Below are 17474 nucleotides of genomic sequence, written 5' to 3'. Positions count from 1 at the left end.
GGAATAATAGTTCTTTAGAGAAATTCAAGAGAAATGTGATCCATTTCACCTACCTTAACACAGAGGCACCAGTTTGTCTTCTAAGGTTATTTATAGATCTGAAGTCACTTAATGGTGGTGCTAATCTCCCACTTTTTCCTTCCATCATAGTGTCTGGGCTTGTGTTGTTCAACACCAACAGCGTAGCCACTGGGTATTTAAATTCAAATGTAAATTAATTAAAATGAAATGAAAAATTTACTTATTACATACTATCTACTTTCCACACACGATGTAGCCACAGTTGGCGACCGTATTAGACAGTAAAGAACTAGAACAGTTATCCAATCACAGAATGTATTATTAGACAGCACTGGACATTGTTGGGTTGGTCAAATGAACTGCTATTCAAATTTAATACAATAGTGTATGGTAAATGGAGACCATTTATTAACTTACCATTGAGAAAGCTCTACTCAGATAAATAGATTCCTGGAAATTGGTCCCTAAGATAAGTTTTGTAGGGGCCAGAGGCAGTAATGCCCTTAGACTCAAGCAAGAAAAACCGTGCTCTGGGCCCTCCATTTTAGAGGACACCAACCTGACTTTTCTTATCGGGTGAAAAACCTCCAGGCTAGCACTCAAAGCCTGGGTACCTGGAATTCCCTGACTGATATTACCAAGGCCACTTCTTAGCCCTGAGCTAGCTTCCTCTGAGAAGTGTCCTCCCAATGAAGGACCCAACAACTGCTATAGGCACACCTGGGCTCGAGAGGCAGACAAAGGGTGGCTGGTAGAAAGTGTGAACAGAACTTGCTTTTGTGGGCTGCAGTGTTCACACACAGGTACAAAAATCTCTTCTTGTCCTTGAAGACAGCTGGACGCAGGAAGCAAAGGCGGTGAGGGTGTACAGGCCAAAGATTTGGATCTGTTTCGCACCTGCTGTGTTTCAGGGAGAAACTCCGAAGCGTCTGAGAAGCCTGCTTACAAACCGTCCAGGTTGTTATGGAGGTAATTTCTCAAAGCAGGAGCACAGAACATACTTTATTAGCATCATAGAATCCTTGTAAAATTGCAAACATAGGGTAGGTAAGCCCTTGGCTTGCAAATGTTAGGGCGAGGCTGGAAGTCAGAGTAATCAATTCTGTTAGGGTTTCTTGGAGGGTTCTCTCATTATTGCTCGAACTGGTGAACATCTCAGGTATCTGCCTGTCAAATTTCTTTCAAAAGGCAGCCTTTCTAGTGAGGTCCAGATGCATCCTCTAGAGTCTATCGCTGTTGTTGTTGAAGGCCAGAAACAGCTTCAGATTGTTCACCGTATTGAAGAGGAACCTGTTTCCCGGATCGAGTGTATTTGGGACAAATGAGACTACCATAACGAGGTGAGAAGGCGATTCCTTCTGAAACACTTGGTTTTGGGTACTTTCCCCATAGGGATGGTCAGGGAAATTCCCTGCTCTCCTCCCTACTCCATCCTCCGGGCCAGGCTCCTTGGGCCACATGGGCAGTCTCCAGGAGCGCACAGGATGGCTTTGTCCTGTGCCCGCAGTGCAAGCGCGGTAACGGCGAAGGGAAACAAGCAGAAGAGTGGCCACCGCGACTGGAGTTTGGACTCGAACTTTCCTTGGCCCTCTCTACGAGTTACCGCCTTCCCGCGGGCTCCCCACAACTCCTGCCCGGAGGCCAAGGCCCGGGCGCAGCGGGTCGGAGTCGGGCTCGGCAGGTCCCGAGAGCGTGCGCCTCCTCCCTGGACTCCCGGGCAGCCGCAGACACCGGGAGAGCAGGAGAGCCGGGGAGGAGGAGGGGCAGGGGCGGAGGCGGCCGGCGGCGGCGGGCGGGGAGGAGCCGCCGCGGGTCCTGGCCAGGGAAGGAGGCGGTGGCGGCGGCGGCGGCGGCGGAGGAGGAGGCGGTGCTCGCGCCGGGCGGTAGAGCGGCGCTGGGACCCGTGCGGCCGTGACCCCCGGCTCCCTCGAGGCCCAGCGCAGCCGCAGCGGACAAAGGAGCATGTCGGCGCCGGGGAGGGCCCGTCCTCCGGCCGCCATGAGGCTCCGGGCGCCGCTGAGCCCGTGCCGCGCTCCTGCCCGCCCGGACTTCGGGGCGGCCCGCTAGGCCAGTGCGCCGCCGCTCTCCCCGCAGGCCCCGGCCCGCAGCATGGAGCCACCCGGACGCCGGCGGGGCCGCGCGCAGCCGCCGCTACTGCTGCACCTCTCGCTGTTAGCTCTGCTAGCGCGGCTGGGAGGTGGCGGTGGCGCCGCGGCGCTGCCCGCCGGCTGCAAGCACGATGGGCGGCCCCGAGGGTCTGGCAGAGCGGCGGGCGCCGCCGAGGGCAAGGTGGTGTGTAGCAGCCTGGAGCTCGCGCAGGTCCTGCCCCCAGATACTCTGCCCAACCGCACGGTCACCCTGTGAGTATCTCCCGGGACGCCCGGTCCTGTGCAGCTCGGCTCTTTCTTACCTCTCAGCTCAACTTTGGAGAGGGGTCCTGCCGGCACCCACGCGCCTTTGTGTGGAGCTCTAGGTAGGGGGTGGTGCTAGGGAAGACCTCGTGTGCCTGGCAAGGGAATCTGCGTCCGAGCTGCCTCCCACCTCCACTAGTTTGCAAAGTAAAGTTTTCGGGTTCTCAGGCGCGCCCCGCGCTGTCCCGGGCGCAGCGCTTTTGGGCTGCGCGGTGTGCCACGTGAGGATGCAAGTAAACACGCAGTCGACAGAGTTAAAGCTCATTCATCCTGGGCTTGGGCTTCCAGAAAACACAATGCTTGATTACAAGCGCCAGTCCTTCTGCTTCTTTGCAAATTAAGTTACACTTACGTGGTAGAGTTTGCAGAACACAAGGACTGTGTGCGAGCCGAAACCCCAAGACGCTTCTTTTGCCTTTTGCTATCTTAGTTTTATTACAGTTAAAGAACACTTTTTAAGATAGAGTTGTTATTAAGGGCTGGAAACATTTCAGATCAATCTGTTTATGTACCTTGCAGTCCCGTTTTCGTGTCTGTGAGGGCTCATATTTAAAAGCCAGGAACTTTGGAATTAAATACTGTGGGTTTATTGAGCCTTCCAACTCGAGGGATTTTTGATTTTCGGATTGAGTTTCCACCTGGAAGGAAAAATTTTGGTAACTCACTGGGATTCACGGTTCAGTTTTGCAAACGTAGTTCTGCCAATTCTAGCTGAACAGTTGGCCCCAGTGACTGTCGAGTTTGTTTTCAGAAGGATGAATTGGTTTGGAAAGTTTTGAGTCTAAGTGTTTCTCATGGGTATTTTGTTCAACTGAAATGTGAGTCCCTTGGCTCGGGGTTCCTTTATGTTGTTTTGGTTGGTTTCCTAAAAAAAGAATCCAGGCAGCCACTATACAAACATGAATGCAAGGGCCGCAGCATGATCTATGAAAACACTTAAAGTATCGTTTTAAATGTAACCCAAATTCAGCAGGAGTATATACAGGTAGGCCAGGTATACATTTCATTACTAACACCTTTGTTTACCCTTCATTTCCATTTTTTGAATTAGGAAACATTCAACCATGAAAACTGTGTCTATGTGTCTGTTTATGGAGGCCTGAAGATGGGTGAAACAGTTTTTTTGTTTGACTCCTTTACTAACACGTTACCATTTGGTGGTGGCAGCAGTTATATTTATGTATTTCTTAGCCAGATTCTTTGAAGTGGAAATTTTCAGTATGGGACTTTAATTACAGTGCAAGTGGAGAAAATCCCAATGTTGGAAGAGATTTTCTTTGTTACTCTGCAAAAATTAGTCATCATGCAGTTGTGTTATAAACATTTAGGTTTGGGGTCAATTAGTGGCATTTACGTTGACTCATGTTTAGGTGCAGTTTTTCTGACCTAAAAGTGTCAACAATTCCAGCTGGATTGGGTCAACTACTAGTAAATTGCTGATTTTGCTTTGCAGAAAAAAATAGGGTATATGGTGGTAAATTGATTTTCAGCATATTATCGATAAACTATTTTACTACTTTTTTATGAACTGGTTAAAATATAAGTATGAAATGTCATTTTAATCCAGGTTTTTTTTTTTTTTTTTTTTGCTTGAAAGCTTTTTAGATGAAAATAAAATTAAGCTTGGGCATGGTGACTTACACCTGTAATCCCGGCACTTTGTGAGGCCAAAGCCGGTAGATCACTTGAGGTCAGGAGTTCAAGACCAGCCTGGCCAACGTGGCGAAACCCTGTCTCTACTAAAAATACAAAAATTAGCCAGGCGTGGTGGCGTGTGCCTGTCATTCCAGCTACTTGGGAGGCTGAGGCAGGAGAATCACTTGAACCCGAGAGGTGGAGATTGCAGTTAGCCGAGATCACACCACTGCACTCCAGCCTGTGTGACAGAGTGAGACTCTGAGCCAAAAAAAGAAGAAAAGAAAATTAATACAATTAATTTAGTGAATGGGAAAAAGATACTGTTAAGGATCAATTAAAGCTGTTCTGCGGGTCCTGGTGGCTTACGCCTGTAATCCTAGTAGTTTGAGAGGTGGAGGTGGGTGGATCATCTAAAGTCAGGAGTTACAGAGCAGCCTGGCCAACAAGATGAAAACCCCATCTCTACTAAAAATACAAAAAATTAGCTGGGCGTGGGGGCGGGCGCCTGTAATCCCAGCTACTCGGGAGGTTGAGGCAGAAGAATTGCTTGAACCCGGGAGGCAGAGTTTGCAGTGAGATGAGAAGGCACCATTGCGCTCCAGCCTGGGTAACAAGAACGAAACTCTGTCTCAAAAAAAAAAAAAAAAGATGAGTTATTCTGGCTGAAGAGGGTTCAAGGTATATGAGTCCCCCGTAGAGGGGTCTTGTGGGCCAGTTTCGTCATTTTACTGGGGAAAGTGTTAGAGTTACTGTAGATAAGGGACTCACCAGAATTCTCATAGTAGAGTAGCATCTGAGTCCACGTCCCAGATGCTGAACCCAGATTGCAGTTCAGATGCTTTCTCATTCCTCGCCTTGCCTTCATCTTAGTTGAGCACAGTTTTTGTTGAGTGGCCCCTAGGTAGTAGGTAGCGTGTTGAAGTTTGGACTGTGTGTTAGTGCCTAGGGCTACTGCAGATTAGTATGGACTTGGTGGCTTGAAACAACAAATTTATTCTCTCTGGAGGCCATAAGTCCAAAATCAACGTATTAGCAGGGCCATGCTGTCTCTGAAGACTTTAGGAATAATTCATGCTTGCTTCTCTCATCTTCTGGTTTCCCTTGGCTTGGGGCAGCATCACTTCTGTCTCTGCATCTGTCTTCCCTTGGCCTTCTCCCTGTGTGTCTGTGTGTCTCAAGTCCTCTCCTTTCTCTTTTAAGGATACCAGTCATTGAATTTAGGGTCCACCCTAGGTCCAGGATCATCTCATCCCAAGATCCTTTAATTAAATACATTTGCAAAGAACCTGTTTACAAATAAGATCACGTAAAAAGGTCAGGACTTGGACTTGATATGAGACACTGTGCAGCTCACGACAGAATACAAATAAAAACATGGTCTTTCTTCTCCAGGAACTTACAGATATTTGGGGAGAAAGATTCATGACTAACTCTCAGAACAGTATGGTCAATGCTCTATTATCAGGGTGCACATGTAGCAAAAGAAACCCAGAGGAGGGCAACCAAGGCCTTCTTCTCCCTCAATCCTAGTGGGATTGAGGATCCTGAACCAATTCTGGAAAGAGGACTGTGGGGCGGGCGCAGTGGCTCACACTTGTAATCCCAGTACTTTGGGAGGCTGAGATGGGCAGAACACTTGAGCCCGGGAGGTCAAGACCAGCCTGACCAACATGACGAAACCCCATCTCTACTAAAAATACAAATATTAACTGGGCTTGGTGGCTTGCACCTGTAATCCCAGCTACTAGGAAGGCTAAGGCAGGAGAATTGCTTGCATCCAGGAGGCAAAGGTTGCAATAAGAAAGAAAAAGATAACTGTGAAGAAAATGGTGAGGGGACAAGGGGAGGAAATGATGGGGTTGGAAGTGGGGGACCCCAGGTGCCCACGGGTTTGGAGAGGACAGTATCTGGTTATGCTGCTGTGCAGTTGGTGTTGCTGGAATGTCAAAGGTAAGTGTTTAGTGCCCAGGGTGGTCAGAGAGGAGTCTGGAGGGACCAAGCCGAGGAAGGCCAGGCTCCCTGGTTTGAGCCTTTATCACTTAGGTGTGGCAAGGCGTTTTCAGCTGAGTTGTGATGTGGCCACAGAGAGGAAAATTAACTGATGGAAACTGGGAGAATGGCAAAGGTGGGATAGAATTTATTTTTTTTAATCGTGAAAAATAAAGCGATTTCTATTTAGTGGATGAACTGGTCTTCATTGTAGCCTAAAAGTCAAACCCTTCAACAGTATTGATGAACAGCACTTGTTTCTGTAGCTATGCTTAAAGAAAGGTCTGGCAGAGATCCTAGGCTTAACTGTGTGTTCCCCGTGTCTCAGGTAGACTTTTGTATTGAGGGATTAAACTGCTTCTGTTATTATAACACACAAATTGAACAAAAATGTACCTGCATTTAATGTTTTCATTGAAAATATACTTATTTACTATATTTCTGTGATTTATATTAAATCTTGCTCAATAATGTAAGTTTTGAAAGTTCTGAGAATTTCATTGATAGAAAGTTTTACGAATTTATCACTGCCTTTTTAAATGTGGGTTCCTCGTGATGCTACATGGTGATTCTAGACAAATAAAAATATATTAAAAAATTACTTGTAATTTGTCAGATAAATTCCAGGTTTTTCTCAGACTAACACACTAAAATAGTGTGTAGAGTTTTGGTTTTTCATGTTTGTTATCAAAGAACTAATAATTATTTTGGACATCGCCCGTGTTGCTCAGTACCAAGAAAAGAAATGCTTGTATTGTTCAGAATCTTAAATCTAGTTGGGAGGAAGGATTTGCACAATGGGAAGCAGACATTTAGGGAACCATTAAAAGACTATCCCTCATTAAGTAATAAATCCTGTGCTGGAGACTGTTTCAGTGCTTCAGGAAGCCCAGACAGGAGAGAGATCAGTGTGGCTAGGGAGTCGTTGGAAGGTATTTTATTTTCCTGGAGAAGTTAGGACTTGAGCATGGCCTAAAGGAGAGGAAGGATTGGATTGAGTGGGGAGATGGCATTCGGGAGGAAGGGTGGCAGGTGGTGGCTGGCCCACTTGAAGTGGTGAGACTGTATCGGGCGAATAGTGGAGAGAGCTTTTGGAACCATTTGCCCGTATGTGGTATTTCAGACACAGACCTGGTTGGGGTCAGTTAGGAGAGAGTGCACAGAGGGGAGAGGAGGTGGCCCAGGCAGAACAACACTGGAACATGGAGGAACATGAACAGGAGTCTGAGAAGGAGCCTCTGCAGAGGCTGTGGGGAGCACCAGGGGAGAATCTCATCCCGGAAGCTAAGAGAAGTTTACATGTCAAGGCTGGAATGGCCTTCCCAGTTGAGGTGTTGAGAGATCAAGCCAGAAAGAAAAAGGAATAGACAGCACTGGATTTGATGTCCTGGAGTCTGGTGCCCTCCGTGAGCAGTGTCCATGTATCACAGGTGAATAAGCCAGGTTGGGTGGCCTGAAAAGAGAAGTGGGATGGGAGCACAGATGAAGGTTTGGCTTTTGATGGCAGCAGGGAAGCTCATTCTCCACATGTGTAGTCAATGCACCAAATAGCACTAACTGAATCACAGCCTGAGAATGACTGTATGGCAGATGACGCATCTGAATGTGGTTTGGAGTTCCAAGCTAGGGAACCTGGGAGTGGCCCACCCAGAAAGTCATTTCTTATCTATGAGGAACACCTGAGTCTCCATCTTGTCCCATGCAACATGGACCATATGGGGGATCAAGGCCCTCTGGGGTTAATTGAAGGTTGCCAGGTGGAGACTGTTGAGGGGGGAAGGTGCTAAGTGAAGATGCTGCTGCATGAACTGCATGCTTTTTTTTTTTTTTTTGAGATGGAGTCTTGCCCTGTTGCCCAGGCTGGAGTGCAGTGGGGTGATCTCGGCTCACTGCAACCTCTGCCTCCCGGGTTCAAGCGATTCTCCTGCCTCAGTCTCCTGAGTAGCTGGGATTACAGGTGCAAGCCACCATGCCCAGCTAATTTTTTTGAATCTTTTGTAGAGACGGGGTTTCACCATGTTGACTAGGCTGGTCTTGAACTGCTGACCTCGTGATCTGCCCGCCTCGGCCTCCCAAAGTGCTGGGATTACAGGGGTGAGCCACTACTCCCGGCCGTGAACTGCATGCTTTTTGCAAGTTGCGAGTTTCTCTGCTCAGCCCGTAGCCACTGGGGCATGCAGTTCTCCTGTCCTGCCCACCAGCGCTGAACTCTCTCCCCTGCATGTAAGCCCTCAGTGAAACTCCATGTTCTGTTCACTAGCTCTGGGTTTCTTCTTCTTGAACCTGGTGCAATCCCTTCTGGAGTGGGTAGGGGTTCAGCACAACACCTTGTCATGGGAGAAAGGGGTGTCAAGGCAGGTGGGAGGGCACTGGGGCGCAGGTGGGAGGAAGAGGGAATTCTGGCCCCATTGCTTCTATTTCCTCAAAGACATCTAGGCAGGGCGAGGGGAAAAAGGGGCCAAGAGGAAGGGGAAAGAGAAGAGAAATGGTTCTTTTGGAATGTGAACCTACTGGGGATAGCAGAAAAGTCAGCAGGGAGGATCTTTTTCCAGTTTTGCCTTCTGATCTGATTCAAAGGGAGATGGTCATTGCAATTGTTTTTCTCCACCTGGATTCAGCCTAGCGATGGGAATCCTTGGGTGTGGCCAGGTTGCTTCTTTGCCAGGTGAGTGCAGCCAAGGGCGAGAGGAGCAAAGTGATTATAATCTGTAGGCCAGCAAAATGCCGCAGCCTGAATTCTCACCAGCAGAGCCATTGGATCAAGAGTAAGATTGTTATCTTTGAATGCAAAATCTTACGTATGTCTGCAGCCTGATTTCTTAACACCCAGCACGGATTACTTTTTCCATGGACATTGGTTGAGGCGGTGTTATGTTGTAAACACAGTGCCCAGTGGTTCAGGGTTAAAATAATCCAAGGGTCAGTCTTTTAAACAAACTCTTCGTTTCACCAAAGTGTGCCTCTCAGTGTCCCCTGAGCAGAGTTTATACTTTGCTTCCTGTGTGCCTTTGCTAAGACACCCTTGCCTTGGAATCCCAGTCTGGGAAATTCTGGCATATTCTTTAATACCCAACTCGGCTGCTATGAACTCTTCACTGTTCTGGCATTTTGATTCTTCCATCTCTGAACCCAGGTAGCTATTAGTGTTTGTGTTCTTGTGTCGCTTTCTATGATACTGGTGTTGCTCTCAGAATGCACATACCCTTGAAAGCAAGGACTGTGACTTCTCACAGCGCCTCAAGTATGGGTGGGTATGTAATTGTTCTTTATGGGCAAGAGTAATGCTAACAGAGATATGTCTTTATGGGCAAGAGTAATGCTAACAGAGACATGACTAGGTGGTGGAAAAGCAGGAAAATTGGGGGATAGAAGGCGGATGCAAATTCACAGGTTTATCTTATTATAGCAAATGAGAACATATGTTTATTTAGTTTGTTAGGTTCATAGCTGTGGGATCCCTGATTCAAGGATGGGTATATTCAATCTATCTGCAGTCACATATGATCTACTTGATCTTATGTGTGTGGCAAGCACACACATATAGACTGTGTTGGGAAGTGGCCTGAATTCCTACCAGGAATATTGCTCAGAAATCTTGCAGGATTGGGGGCACAGTTTGGCATTTGGTCCGTGAATGCAAGGCGTAAGCTTTTCTGATATGAGGCATGGTTGCGTATCACCCAGCCTCAAAATCCTGTTGTTTCTTGCCTGCTTGGAGTCCTCCAGCACCAGGAGAGCACATGAGAGAAGTTGGTGGGTTTGGCAAGATACCAAGTCCCCAAACAAATGAATATGGTAATGTTTGGTGAGTTTGCTCCCAATGCAGCTCCAGCTTCTGTTCCCAGGAGCCTGTAAAGATGGTTTAAAAAAACAGACAAAAAAACTCCTGAAAGTAACTCAGAAAATGACACGGGATGAAATTTCTTAAGAGACTATTCAATGACTTATTTTTCCATTCGGCTGCTTCTCAGAAAGAGTTGTTTACTGGCTTGATGCTATCTATGGAGGAATCTTAACTCTAGAGAACACAGCTAATGTATTGTGTCAACATTTTTCTTATAAACAAAGATTATAATACAGAGTTCTTTGAGAATTAGTAGCTTATTTTATTTATTTTATTTTTTTGAGAAGGAGTCTCACTCTGTCACCCAGGCTGGAGTGCAGTGGCGCGATCTCGGCTCACTGCAAGCTCCACCTCCCAGGTTCACGCCATTCTACTGCCTCAGCCTCCCAAGTAGCTGGGACTACAGGTGCCCGCCACCACGCCCGGCTAATTTTTTTTTTGTATTTTTAGTAGGAATGGGGCTTCACCATGTCAGCCAGGATGGTCTCAATCTCCTGACCTCGTGATCTGCCCACCTTGGCCTCCCAAAGTGTTAGGATTACAGGCGTGAGCCACTGTGCCTGGCTGAGTACTAGTAGCTTATTAACTCAGTTTTTGCAAAGATTAGGAAGCTATAAATGCAAACTTGCTCAATAAGTTTTTAATGTGAAACAATATAATTTTAATGCTTGATGTATGATTTAGCTTGCATTTGTGTTCAAATACAGACAATTTTATTTATTTTATTTTTTATTTTTTGAGACGGAGTCTGGCTCTGTCCCCCAGGCTGGAGTGCAGTGGTGCGATCTCGGCTCACTGCAAGCTCTGTCTCCCGGGTTCACGCCATTCTCCTGCCTCAGCCTCCTGAGTAGCTGGGACTACAGGCGCCCGCCACTGCGCCTGGCTAATTTTTTGTATTTGTAGTAGAGACGGGGTTTCACTGTGGTCTCGATCTCCTGACCTTGTGATCCGCCCGCCTCGGCCTCCCAAAGTACTGAGATTACAGGCATGAGCCACTGTGCCTGGCTAATACAGACCATTTTAATCTGAAGAGGGAGCTTTATAAAAGTACACTACACTATTCCTCCCAAGGTTTTTTTTTTTTTTTTCTGTCTTAAGTTTCAGAAATGTTGCATGTCTAGTAAGGCAGTTACCTATGTGTAGAGGGTAGAGTGGGACAGAGATGAGGTAGGTGCCTCCCAGAAGGCACATGTCTGTCTTGGCCACTTTTAGTACCACACTGAGCACGTTGCAGATACTAAGCTTTGCTTTTGTCTGGTGGTTTTTTTTTTTTTAAGATAGGGTTTCATTCTGTCACCCATGCTGGAGTGGAGTGGCGTGATCTTGGCTCAGTGTAACCTCTGCCTCCTGATCTCAAGCGATTCTCATGCCTCAGCTTCGTGAGTAGCTGGGACCACAGGCACACACAACCATGCCTGGCTAAGTTTTGTATTTTTGCTAGAGACAAGGTTTTGCCACATTGGCCAGATTGGTCTTGAACTCCTGACTTCAAGTGATCTGTGTATCTTGGCCTCCCAAAGTGCTGGGATTACAGGCATGAGCCACCGTGCCTGGCCTTCTTTTGCTTTTCATTCAGCAAAGCATTTCTTGTCCTCAGATCTTTCCTGTCAAATGGAAGATTTAAGAGATTGATAGAAAAATACTCCAGCACCTTCCTACTTCTCCCCTGCATCTTTAACACCCTGGTCTTTTTGTTCTTATTTATCTGCAAGTGAGTCCCAGGGTAAAGCTGTGCCTTCCTGCATACACTATGGGCTGGCCAAACACCAAAACTTTCACTTTTGATATTTACTCTTCTCCAGTTGCATTCTTGATAATTTGTACCCTGGTTTCCTGTATTTGTATCCTAAACTTGTTTTTGCATTCATTTAGCAAATAATTATTCAGTGCCACCCTGCTTGTGGATGTATGTGACTTCTTATCTCTGGGCTTGACTTTTCTTTTGGTCTATTAGACCAGTTTTATCTTAGTCTTGTACCTCTTCCTAGAGCTCTACCTCTTGCATTCTACCTATTCAATATCTGTCATACCTCCCCTTGGTTAGATGTGACCCTCTAGCTCTTTTTGATGTGATTTAATCTGCATCTTCCTCTGTTGTTATACTCTGCTAAAACAGCAGGGGGATAACCGTGGAATTTTAGAAATTCTTTTTTTTTTTTTTTTTTTTTTGAGACAGAGTCTCGCTCTGTCACCCAGCTTGGAGTGCAGTGGCGCGATGTCTGCTCACTGCAACCTCCGCCTCCCGGGCTCAAGCGATTCTCCTGCTTGAGCCTCCCGAGTAGCTGGGATTACAGGCGCCCACCACCACGCCCAGCTAATTTTTGTATTTTTAGTAGAGACGAAGTTTCATCCTCTTGGCAAGATTGGTTTTGCTCAAATGATCTGCCTGCCTCAGCCTCCCAAAAAGCACTGGGATTACAGGCATGAGCTACCATGCCTGGCCAGAATTTCAGAAATTCTAAATGGGCAATGGGAGTTTCTAAAGAAGAATTTGTAGGACGGTTTTAAGAACAACCTAAAGGGACCGATGGATGTTTTTGCTCTGTGACCATCATTGCTTTTTTTCCCATGTTCCACTGCTGGGCACAAAACCTTTCTTCCATCTAGAATGTCTTATATTTGCTAGGTGACTCACAGAGTCACCTGTGTTATTTATGGCATTTCTAGCCAAAATTTTTCATGCCATGACACAGATAGACGATGATGTGTGCACTGGAGTGAAATGGTGAAGGATGTTCCTGGCCAGAGCCCTTTGCACTAGGCTTGCATCCATCCAAGTCTCATGGTCAGAGGAGTAGTTGTCCCTACCTTCCTGTAACCTGGTTGGTCAGTTTGCGGTTGAGGGTTTCAACCTTGCATTTGAATCAACAGAAAGCATTAAAAGTTCAGATGCTTGGGCCACAGACCTCATGTTCTGATGTATTGTTCAGGGATGGGGGCTGGACGTTGGTATTTTTTCAGAGCCCCCTGGGGTGGTCCTGATAACACCTAGATTGAGAACCTGCTGCTTAGTAGCCCGGGGACCTGAAGGGTTAACCCTAGTCACCAGCTGTCATCTGCCACAACAAAAGAAGGTAGAAGAAAGAGCACAGGAGCCAACTGAGGGCAGCTGCCTCATGAGGGAGGGAGGGACTGCTCCAAGCAGAGAAAAGATGATGAAATCAAGAGACATTTCTAGGACAGAGAGCTGAGAGCTTCAGGACAGGGTCTTATTCATAGAAGCCAAGAGAAACGACTGTTAGTAAAGCAGAGAGTGACGTGCTGAAGCCAAGGTTAAGGACAATAGGTTTTAGAGATGTATTGTGGAGTTAATGAATAAAATGAGAGGGTCTCACAGCAGCAAGCGTCAGTCCAGCAGTACTTGAGGGCACCTTGGAGAGACACGAGATTTTCTTTCTCCGGGCACACAGCTTTGTTGTCAGGCTGCGGAACTGAACTAACTCGGGTATCAGGCATTTGGTAGTTTCTTTTAGCGCCTCATCATTTCAGATGAATGACATTCTTGGTTATTAATTTAAATAAAATTTTTTAAACTCACATTTTTTGTCTTTTTTTTCTTTTCCCTATTTTGCCTTCTGAAGTTTAATTTGCATAATGTTTGAATTGTGCACATTTGCAATCTTTTGTTCTTGAGTACTCACCGTGGTTGGGGGCAGGTCTGTAGAATTGGGTGTCACACACACAGAAGGCTAAATTATCCATCACCCTCACCATGGACAATTTAGGTTTCACTCTATTTAGAATTTTTATTAAGCCCTTTTTATGATTCTCTCTGAAGACAACGCTATTATAAGCATGAGAAAATCTTTTGTCAAGATTGTTAACTCTGTATGTAAAAGTGCTGTCTCCCACCTATTCAACAATTGTACTTGAAGGCTAAGACGTCTCCACACAAGAACAATAAATGTGCCCCTACCAAGGCTAGGGGGACGTAGAGGTTCCCTTAAGTTGTCTAAGCTCCTCAGTCTCAGTGCCATTCTCTACCCTCTTCCGAAGCACTGGACATCACAGTATGTGATTAGTAAATGCGATCGGTAAATGTTCGTGAATTAAATTCACTCCCGATATGGGGACATTTCTCAGTTAGAATACATGGTTCCAAGTATGTGACCTGGTCCTATATCTAGAATGTCAGTTCTATTGAGGTGTTAGAGACTCTGTTTCCTCATGTATCTGTAGCACCTAGTATAGTGACAGGCATTTAACAGCCACTGCTTCCATGGCTTTGTATTGTGGGTGGAATAGTAGAAAGCAGGTTGTACATTGTGCCTCCTTCTATGTAATTGAAAGAAAGACCAACTATGGAGATGTAACTGTGAGGCAGGTTCTTTAACATAGTTGTTAAAATGTTCTTTCTTTAAGCCTGCTTGGATCTAAGTCTAATTAAATTGATTCATTTCCCATCAAGATAAGACTTAAAAGCATTCTTTGTTTTATTGTGCAATTCTTCCTGATTCTTTTCTTATGAGAAAGGCAAAGAGAGATTGACTACTGGTGTATTCATCTCCAGGGCAGTGTTTAAGATGGATATCCTTTCTATTAGATTTATTATTATTTTTAATCTGCTGTTTGTTTGTTTTAAATGAGACCAAATGGAAACTCTTCCTTTGTGACCAAAATGCAGTTAGAATTCTAAAGCCTTTCCAGTAACCTGGAAGTGCAGTCTACCTCAGTGGACAGTGTTACGCCGGCTCTTCCATTCCTTGGGACCACCTCCTACCTCCTGTTTGCTTGCCTTATGACAGCTGTCATACTGTTTTGGAGTTATTTATTTACAACTCTAGTTCTCCTACCAGATTGTAGACTCTTGATGGCCATATTTATCTCTGCATCCCTAGTGTCTAGCATGTAAGCACTCAGTAAATCTTTGTACAAAGAGGTCTCATTTTTCTTACTGTTTTTTGTTTTTCTTTTTCCTAAGTAGTACTGGGCAGAATCTTGCATTATTCTTATGCAGGATGAATCTGTCATGGATAAACCTGAAACTATTCAAAGCAACATAACCAACATACAAAGTCAAGGCTTAAACTCCCACTCTTCATCTGATAGTAAAAAGTGTCTTTTACCCAGATTTTTTTTTTTCATTTCTTGATCCAGTTCCCGCCTCTTGAGAAGTCATTGCTTTTCTGTTTTCTATTTTGAACTTCTCCCCCAGTTTGTGATGTTTCTCGTTATTGCACATAGCCACTTCCTTTCCTCTGTTATAAAAGCTCCTCTCCCCAAAATACTCCCTTGCAGCACCATGATTGAGTGACCACTCTTTCTTAAGTGAACTTCTTGAAAACTAGCGTGAATCCATCCTCTTCATTTCCTTACCTCTTATTTCAGTTTCAGCCTATTGCTGTCTAGCATATATCTGCCATTCTGCATGTGATATCTCTCAATGCCTGTCCTAATTTCCAGCATTCCACCCTGTGTGTGTGGCCTATATACGGCCGTCTTCTGTCCCATGCTCTTGCTGAAGTCTGCCTATATTAGACCATTTTAAAGTTCATCACTACATACTTCTTCCTCTTCTGGTCCTTTAGCTTGATGGACACACCTGGTTTCACACTTACTAATTATTGTATTTGGCAACTGTATTTACTACTTAAACCATTCTTTCACCCTCACGTGGTTTGGGTTGGTTATAGTGCTCAAGGAGGACCTGACTAGCGTGGCTGCGTGGTTTCCCTGCCAAGATAGACACAGGTAGGATAGTACCTCCTAGAGGATGCTATGCTTTTTGAGATAAGGCTCCTGGGAATAGGCGTCATCCAGTCTGAACCTATGAGAAATAGAGATTGCTTGAGATTATTGCCTACTTAAAGAACATTAGTGAACTGTTCTACTAGGATTTGACTTTTCAGAGCTCCTTGGTCGGGGGGAAAATACATATTCAAGTTCTTCCTTTGGGGATAAAGTTGAAAAACTTGTCCATCAGCTTAGCTGGAAGTTAGCAACCACAGACAGAAACTTTGTAGGACTTGTTTTTTTTTTTTTTTTTTTTTTTAAAGCTTTATAATATTCTTAGTTCTTGTATTAGTTTTTTTCCATCTTTTCCCATTTTTTGTGATTATAAAACCTTTTACATTTGAATTGTTCTGTTGTTACTGTGTGGAGCAAAAAATGAGAGGGGAAATTGTTTAGACCTTTTATACTAAGTCTTAGTATATCCAGAGGGAGTGTAGGTGGTGGCAGCTTTAAAATGGAAAGGAAATGTGGGGAGTCCTCAGGACCTGCAGTCAGTGAATAACAGGCTCCCTCCATAGCTGGTAGGAGAGTTTTGGGAGGTGAACATAACGTGGTTCATTCGGATTCTTTCTTGCTCTTTCATTTCTGTGATATTTTGCTGGTCTATGAAACTGATAAGCCTTAATGGTTGTAGTTTATTCTGACCCAGAGTTTATTTTCTAGTGATGCCTTTATTTTTTTGTTGCGATGTTGCTGGATAGTAAAGTAAAACTGAAGATCTTGGCCTTTCTCATTGTTCTCCTTCAAGAAAATGGGATTTCAGAAAACACTTCTCTTTAGCCTTCTCATGAAATTAATTTCATAGACCTGTTTCTCGTTTTGATGTAACCCCTGTAGAGTTACCTAATATAAAGGTGTATTAAGATTTTCTAGAGAAACAGAACCCACAGGCTAGAAGAAGAGAGAGATTTAAGAGGAGAGTTGTAGGAGTTGGCTTACCTGGCTATAAGGAAGTCCCATGATCTGGAGAACTAGAACAGCTGGTGATGTCTTTGAGTCTGGGTTCAAAGGTCTGCGAGTCTGAGAATCAGGTGGAGGGGGAGGATGTGAGTCCTAGGCTGGGTCTGAAAGCTTAAGAACTTAAGGCCGGATGTCTGGGGCAGGAGACGAGTGTGTCAGCTCTAGCACAGAGCGGATTTGCCCTGCTGCCTCTTTGTTTATTGAGACCCTCAGTGTATTGGAAGATGCCTGCTTGAAGTAGGCAGTCGACTTAAAGAGGACCAGTCTACTTCGGTCTTCTCCAAAGTGGATTAGGGAGGATCATCTACTTTACTCAATTATCAATTTAAGTGCTAATCTCTTCCGGAAATGCCCTCATAGACACACCCTGAAATAATGTTTTACCAGCTATCTGGGCACCTCTCAGTTTACATTCACAAGTAAAATTAATCATCACAACAGAGTAAAACAACCTGTTGTTGTTGTTTTTGTTTTGCTTTTATAAAGGAGAGATTTATTTCTACTGCTCGTTTAACTTTCTCCTAAAACTGGTTTGGTGATATTCGTGAACTACCATGACTAGAGAAACTTCAGGTGTCTGTAGAGCTCTTTGACTTTCAGAACTTTGTTGTAAGTGTCCTTAACTGATTTGAAAGTTCTAATAACAACCAACACTGGAATATCATGTGCTAGGTGCTGTGCCAAATGCTCCCCGTACAACATCTCACTTGATTGCTAAAACAGCTTTATGAGCTCCGTATTGTCCACATTTTACAGGAGTGCCAACTGAAGCGTGGACAAGTAAATTGATCTTCTCAGGTTACACATAGGCTGCTGGGCCTGGCTTCTGGCCTTCAATTCTAACTATTGTTATTTTCGTAAAAGTCACACCGTAAGCG

General features: G+C 45.1%; 1 protein-coding gene across 1 annotated transcript in view; it reads left to right on the top strand.

The window, feature by feature from the left end:
- The first annotated feature begins 1847 nt into the window (after positions 1–1847).
- The window catches only part of ADGRA3 (adhesion G protein-coupled receptor A3), a 137175-nt gene continuing 121548 nt past the window's right edge, over positions 1848–17474 (top strand). Inside the window, exon 1 of the mRNA XM_033213892.1 lies at positions 1848–2381. Within this exon, the coding sequence (XP_033069783.1) occupies positions 2131–2381 (251 nt within the window). The 5' untranslated portion in view covers positions 1848–2130. The remainder of the gene's footprint in view (positions 2382–17474) is intronic.

The sequence above is a fragment of the Trachypithecus francoisi genome, unplaced genomic scaffold, assembly GCF_009764315.1.
Source record: "Trachypithecus francoisi isolate TF-2019V2 unplaced genomic scaffold, Tfra_2.0 Lachesis_group1, whole genome shotgun sequence".
Classification (NCBI taxonomy): Eukaryota; Metazoa; Chordata; class Mammalia; order Primates; family Cercopithecidae; genus Trachypithecus; species Trachypithecus francoisi.
Note: the sequence above shows the minus strand (reverse complement) of the source record. Positions and strands in the feature narration are given on the sequence as shown.